The sequence below is a fragment of the Aulonocara sp. 'chitande type north' Nkhata Bay genome, linkage group LG5 (genome assembly GCF_057382095.1).
Source record: "Aulonocara sp. 'chitande type north' Nkhata Bay isolate Kocher_YH1m ecotype deep benthic linkage group LG5, A_spYH_male_GT1.1, whole genome shotgun sequence".
Lineage (NCBI taxonomy): Eukaryota > Metazoa > Chordata > Actinopteri > Cichliformes > Cichlidae > Aulonocara > Aulonocara sp. 'chitande type north' Nkhata Bay.
In genome coordinates this window covers 5,264,506-5,271,871 of record NC_141348.1, presented here as the reverse complement: position 1 = coordinate 5,271,871, position 7,366 = coordinate 5,264,506, and the positions used below count along the sequence as shown (strand labels likewise).

Below are 7,366 nucleotides of genomic sequence, written 5' to 3'. Positions count from 1 at the left end.
CAATGATTGGTTTTAATGTTTCATCCTTTCAGCTCCAGTAGCTGCACAAACTTTACAAACAAAGAATGCATTTGCTACTTTTAGCTTTCACCTGAAGTCAGTTTTATTTATTACTTGATAATTAATAAATATGAATTATTATTATTAATAATAGTGTACAAATTAAATGAAAATGAGTAATGACTACTTTCATTGAGTGTGTGTCTGGCTCTGTGAGTGTGTGTGCTGATTCATGAGTGGAGGGAGTGGTGGTGCAGGGCGTGACTCTGACACACGCTGTGTCACACTATCCAGGTGAGAAATGGTTTTTAAGGCAGCAACACGAAGCAGTGCACACCTTTCCACAGCACAGCTGAACTCCCAGCACAGCAGCCTTCTGTATTTGTTTGCCGACAGCTGCTCCTATTTCTTCTGGACGTTTTAACAGGAGGAACACAACATGAGAATACTTTTACTACTGGCTGGTGAGATTTCCCATTTTCACTGCTGCTTTATTGCTATTATATTTATTGAGTTTGTGATGTTAGTTTGAGTTTTGCACGCCACATGTTAGCATTCCTAAACACCCTGAAATAGATAGCCTGCAGCTTTTTTATTTACTAGCTAAAGAGATGGAAGTAAGCTGCAGCAGTGAACGGTTCGATGGAGATGTTCACGCTGCTGCATGACAGTCTGTCTCTGAAATATGTGATGTTAGACATGTTGGTATCTGTCATGAAATCCTGTGAGAAGATACAAACACAGCCTATAACTACTGTGTAGAGCTGCAGTACATCTTTAAGAATAACCAGGTTAATGTGGAGATGCATTTATAATTTTACCTATTCTAAGTAAACCTTAATCAAACATCAATGTGCTTCATGTACGTGGTTTCATCTGACCAGCACACAGCTTTGGGTTGTTTCGTCCCTTAGAATTACCTTTGGCCTGAAAATAGACAGTACGACAGCTGCAGACCAACATCTCTGTTACTGCTTCAAAAGCAGCATGACACTCATTTAACAGTTTTATTGTAGGTTACTCTGTCTTTTAGATGTATTTTGAACAGCAGTTAATAATAAAGGAAGAAGTTTTTGAGAGCCTCAGAAAGCTTAGAGTTAGGTGTGTTGTATTCATACCTGTACACATTCTGCCCTCCTCCTGACAGCCTCAGCCATACTGTCACACGCCCAAAATGACTGCTCATGGGGGGCATGCTACCCACCCACAGATGACTTGCTCCATGGCAGGGCTCACCAACTTCAGGCTTCATCTACCTGTGGCCTCACTGGCTCAGAGGTCTTCTGTACCCCGTACCAACAGGTAAGAGCGTGCTTTCCTGTTTTATCTCTGTGAGCAAATGGAAAGTTTGGAAACTTATATCACCCTTTAACAAACAAGTGAGAACTTCCAGGCATATCTCTGCAGCTAAAGGGTTCTCCAGTTTAAGAGCGTTTCAGGTAAAATATCCAAAAATTCAGCTTTAGTTTTTGATTTAGAGAAAACAAAGATCGCACAGAAGAAGCAGCCGCTTCAATTCAACAATGTCATATGTGACATTATCGGATTGACAGAACAAAAGTGGAAACTCAAAGTGTCTCTGGCAGGGAACAGACATGTACACAAACTAAACCAGTGCAAACCAGAACTGCTGACTGATAGAAGAGGTCACAGACAGGAGGACAAATGAGATTCATGTGCAACCAGTGATGGGAGGGAAAGACAATAGCAGCTGATCCAAAAACACAAAAACAGGAAGTAAAACCAAGTGAAAGACACAAAGTAAGAAAAAGAAAAGACAACACAGAGCGTGGGGATAAGGCAGCACAGGACACTGGCACTACAAACACAAAGATGAGAAAATATATACAAATAAACATAGAGACTTAGGATGTGTTGATGTTACTTTATCTTCATAGATCACAGTATGGGCAACGTTGGATTAGCCTCAGGGAGCTAATAACTGTCTTAGGCGTGGTCCTCTGTTCATCCATTTAAATGTATCCTTGTACTTCAGCGTTCACACAAAGACGCACACATGACGATGAAAGCCTTCGGCATCATCAGAGGAAACAAGTCCGATCTAGCCAGGAATGCCACTTTACTGCTGGAGGTGTCAAATGTTGTATCTAATGAAAAAGAGCTGCAGAAAAAGTGTCGAAGCTGAAGGTGCTCGAAGTAAGCAAAACTCTGTTCACTAAAAGAAGCAAATCCAGAATAAACATGCAAGTCCCCAAATTTAGCCCCGTAGACCAGGTGTAATCTAATGAAGGATGAGAAAAACTATGGTTTGTGAAAAGCCCGGCAGAGGGTGGACAGGAGTGTAAGTCAAGGTGGAAGAGTGAAGAGGTGAGCACAGTGTGGCATTCAAAGACAGCGTATGAGCCGAAGTCGCTTCCATAACCAGCCATCAAAGAGGGAACTCTTCATATCCAACTCAATAATTCAGGCTCCTCATATTTGTTGCCCCAAAATACAAGAGATTAGGTAACCCTGGGCCTCTGTAAGGCTCAGCGGCACAGGAGGCTTCTTGTTCCAAATAACATCCTAAATAAGAAAAAAAGCGAGAAGAAGCAACATCAGGATAATTTAAACACATATGAAAAGCATGGAAACACATGAAGAGGGAACTGAAAAGATTAGAACAGACCAATGTTCAAAGACATATTTATTTATACATATTTACAAGAGCCATCTTTGCCTCATAAACGTGCCCCCAGACAATTGTAAAGCTGCCAGCAGAGTCCCAGGCTGTTTTAATGTGAATTAAGGGAATATTTCTATGAATAGGGGCAGCAGCATCTTTAAATTTGCTGGATAAGGAGGAAAGACACTTCCCAACCCATCTTAGACATACTGTCTACTTCTCCAAGACAGTTTCCTGCAAATAAATGATATGTGCATGAAGTATTAACACTGACATTCCTGCTCCCATATGTCCATCTTAAGTTTGCCAGTGAACATCTAAATGATGCTGTAGTCAGATGAAACCAAACTCAAGATGTGCTAAGAAAAACCCACTATGTCCACAGTCAAGCATAGAGGTGGAAACATGTGTTGGGGCTGTTTTTATGCTAATGGTAGAGAACAATGTCACTGGAGATGAGGTCGTGGATGAGTTCTCCAGTGACAATGACCCAAAACATCTGACCAAGGACACTAACAAGTGGCTAAGGAAGAAGAACATTATAGTTATTGTAATAAGATAAGATAAGATAAGATAAGATAAGATAAGATAAGATAAGATAAGATAAGATAAGATAACCTTTATTAGTCCCACACGTGGGAAATTTGTTTTGTCACAGCAGGAAGTGGACAGTGCAAAAGTTATGAGGCAAAAATTAGAATACAATAAGAATAAATACAGTACACAACTGTACAGAATAGAATAAAATAAAATACTATATACAGTAGAATAAAATAAAATAAATATACAATAAGATAAAAATAGAATACAAATACAAATACTATATACAACTGAGTAAAAATACAACGATGCCAGAAAGGATTATTGCACTTAGTATTATTGCATATGTATGGATGTGTGTGCTTGATCAGTTAAAGTCTTTATTATGGAGTCTGACAGCAGTGGGGAGGAAAGACCTGCGAAATCTCTCCGTCCCACACCGTGGGTGCCGCAGTCTCCCACTGAAGGAGCTGCTCAGTGCTGTCACAGTCTGCTGCATGGGGTGGGAGACGTTGTCCATCAGGGATGACAGCTTAGCCGCCGTTCTCCTGTCACTCACCACCTCCACTGGGTCCAGAGGGCATCCTAGAACAGAGCTGGCCCTTCGGATCACCCTGTTCAGTCTCTTCCTGTCCCCAGCAGAGATGCTGCCGCCCCAGCAGACCACGCCATAAAAGATAGCAGAAGCCACAATAGAGTCATAGAAGGTCTTCAGGAGTGGGCCCTCCACTCCAAACGACCTGAGTCTCCGCAGCAGGTACAGCCTGCTCTGCCCTTTCCTGTAGAGGGCGTCTGAGTTATGAGTCCAGTCCAGTCTATTGTTCAGATGAACACCAAGGTACCTGTAGCTGTCCACAGCCTCAATGTCCATACCCTGGATGTTCAGTGGTTGCAGTGGAGAATGCTTGTGCCTGCGGAAGTCTACCACCAGTTCCTTGGTTTTACTGGCGTTGATCTGGAGGTAGTTCATAATATAAGGACCCAGTACACTCAGCGTTGCAGATTAGTGAATGTTTATTAGCACGGTGCTCTCCAGCCTTCTCCTGACTGCTTGCACTGCACGCTGTTCGCTCTCCTCCCTCTGTCCTCCCAGCGTGCTGCTTAAATCGAGAAGGCAGCATTAGAGTGCTGACTGCCAGCTGTGTCAGCCAGTCTCCCCTGGCACCGCCCCCTGATCCCACGGTCCCATAGCCAATCTCCAGACCTCGCGTCTATATAAAATCTTTAGAGGGAGTTGAACCTTCATTTGCCAAGCAGCAGCCAAGCGGCCTCTAAAGAAAAGATTCAGAGAGTTTCTGTAAAGGGACACCATCCCTCCTGTGTTAATAAATACTGACTGCTGAAATCAGTGGTGCGAGCTGTCAGTGAGAAAATGTTCAGCTATAAACAGTACATTCACAGTTTTTCATAAACTGCACATGTCAGCACTGTAAAAAATCCCAATACTCAATATTAAATAACATGTACAGTTTGCAAACCAATGCAACTGGATTTTGTTTGTTTTTTACAAAGTCCAGCATTCTTTGGATATATGGCTGGTTCTACAGATGACTGAGGATTTACTTCAATATAGTGAATAAACTGTGTTTACCAAGCTTTTACTCGGGCAAAGGTTCAGTGCTAGAACTATTAGAAATTCACTGGTACCTGCTCAGTGACCCAGCTCATGTGGCACAGCAGAGAATTCAGAGGCCAGTCCCTGGTCTCGAGTTCAGGGTCAGCTCAGTGGCACACTGTCCTTACATCACACATTACACTGAATCTCTTGTGGGAAAACAAAAGGTTTATTTATGTCTTTGTGTTTTTATTCTTTCAGAGGAAGATGAAATGTTGTCCGTGTGACTCCAGGAACCCAAACAGTCAGCTGGCCCACAGTGTCCAGGATGTTGTGTCCACCTCAGGGCCAGACAGATGGTGGCAGTCTAAGAAAGGTGGGGGGTGAAAGCAAGCAATCATAAAGAAGGACTCATGCATAATACAACTAATACACTATACTGACGAAAGTACTAATCTGCCTTCACATGCGTGTGAACTTGAGTGTTGGCCCATTCTTAATAAATAGGCCAGTGAAGATCCTCTGCACCAACCTAGCTCGCTCGTGTCTTTATGAGCAGTCATGATGGCAAAGGAACCGGCCATCCCCGAAGTGTTCCCTCAAAGTTGGGAGCATTGCCAGACGCAGAAGCGTGATTTGTCACTCCAGAGAACACTTCCACTGGTGGCGTGCTTGACACCACTGCATCCGACACTTTCTATGGTGCTCAGTGATGTCAGGCTTGGATGCAACTGCTCAGCCATGGAAACCACTCCACTCTCTATGCTCTCTTGAGCTAATGTGAAGGCTACGTGAAGTTTGGGGGTCTGTAGCAATTCACTCTGCAGCAATTTGGCAACCTCTGTGCACTATACTCCTCATGATTCACTCACCCCACTCTGTGATTTTACGTGGTCTACACTGAGTGGTAATATAAGAGAAACTTTGACACAAACTCAACCACAAACAGTTGAGTGTGGAAAGGAAATTTCAGGTGTGGACTTGTTCTACAAGTAGCATACATCCCGGTATCATGCTGGAATTCACTGAGCTCCTGAACGCAACCCATTAATTCACAAATGTTTGTAGAGTGATCTCCATTACTAAGGGCTTGATTGCATCTTGATTGCCACTTCCATGACCAACGTGCACCTTGTGGCCGTCGAAGTGATTGAAACACTTGAACATCAGGTGGCTGTAGTTGGCTGTTGCTCAGGAGATACTCTACTAACTGCTCATCTACTAATCGGAGGGTTGGTGGTTCCATCCCTGGCTGCTCCAGTCTGCGTGCCAAATAAACTTGGGCAAGATACCAAGTACACCAAGCTGCTCCTTAATGCATCTATAGACAGAAGCCGTTCAGAAAAGGGTTACTCCTGGTAGGCTTTAATCAGGCTCCACCAGAGCACTTTGCTCTCAGACTGCAGACTTACTCGTGGTTACCAGGTTATTTATGAATCGAATGGGAGACAGACCCCACAGCTTTCAGGCCTGTATTCTTTGGAAGCAGTGACCAGTTCACTTACTGTGTGTTTTTAGACCGCTTTGCAGTTAATCATTAGATAACAGTGTGTTCTTCTACAGTGTGTTTTTTGTCCTACCTCCTTCTGTTTAACCTCAGTGGGTCATGGCTGGTTGTTAACTCCTTTTTAACAGTTTCTTTCTGTTAAAACACTGTTACCATGTGTTTGCTCATAGGGGGTCATCTTGGTGCTATAGAGTTAAAGTGCATTATATTTGAATTGAAAACTATGTCCCCTATGAAGCCTATTGCAGTTGCTATTGACTGGCAGGGCCCATGATCCCTATACAGGACCCAAAACACTTCGGGGCATTCCAGTTCATACCCTGTCAAGTGCCCACCCGTCTCCACCTCTCCCCCTGGATATCCAATCACATAAGATCCACCAATATTTAGCCACACCCTATCATCCAGTAATATAGTGTACGCTGTTAAGTGCAGGAGGATTGCCAGGATTTATACATGGGGGAAACCAAACAACCTCTGGCGAAGAGGATGGCAGAACACAGCAGAGCCACCTCGTCAGGCCAGGACTCTGCAGTCTATTCACACCTACAGGCCAGTGGACACTCTTTCAAGGATGAGGATGTAACATCCTGGACAGGGAGGAACGCTGGTTTGAGGGCGGAGTCAAGGAGGCCATTTGCGTGAAAAGGGAAAGACCATCTCTGAATGGAGGAGTGGCCTAACGGTACATCTGTCACCATCTTACATGCCGTGATTGCAGCCATTCCCCAACTCTCTGTGAATGGGACTCATGGTTATTGGACTGGTTATTATATGGTGTTTCTCTACTTCATCTAAACACTCAAAGCGCTTTACACAACTTGCCTCATTCACGTTGTTTTTTATGCTCTTTCTGGGTAAGTATCTGTCTAACATTTACATGCTCTGATGGATGCATCGGAGGGTTAAAATCTTGCCCAAGGATATTTGCCATGCAGACTGGAGCAGACTGGGATCGAACCCAAACTTCCAATTGAGTAGGTGGCTTGCTCTACCTCCTGAGCTAAGGGCTGTATGAATGGTACGGCATGTTAATGATAATGAAACTGATCTCACAGCCCATTGTCACTCACTGGTGCTAGTTTCTGTCATTATGCAAATGTACTGTTTATAAGGGTGGGAAACCTGCAGTCAGCTC

General features: G+C 43.6%; 1 protein-coding gene across 1 annotated transcript in view; it reads left to right on the top strand.

Annotated features, from left to right (window-relative positions):
• The first annotated feature begins 308 nt into the window (after positions 1-308).
• Positions 309-7,366, top strand: part of lamb3 (laminin subunit beta 3) — an 18,585-nt gene continuing 11,527 nt past the window's right edge. The window contains exons 1-3 of the mRNA XM_086291063.1: positions 309-464; positions 1,148-1,302; positions 4,983-5,097. Of these exons, the coding sequence (XP_086147189.1) occupies positions 440-464; positions 1,148-1,302; positions 4,983-5,097 (295 nt within the window). The 5' untranslated portion in view covers positions 309-439. The remainder of the gene's footprint in view (positions 465-1,147; positions 1,303-4,982; positions 5,098-7,366) is intronic.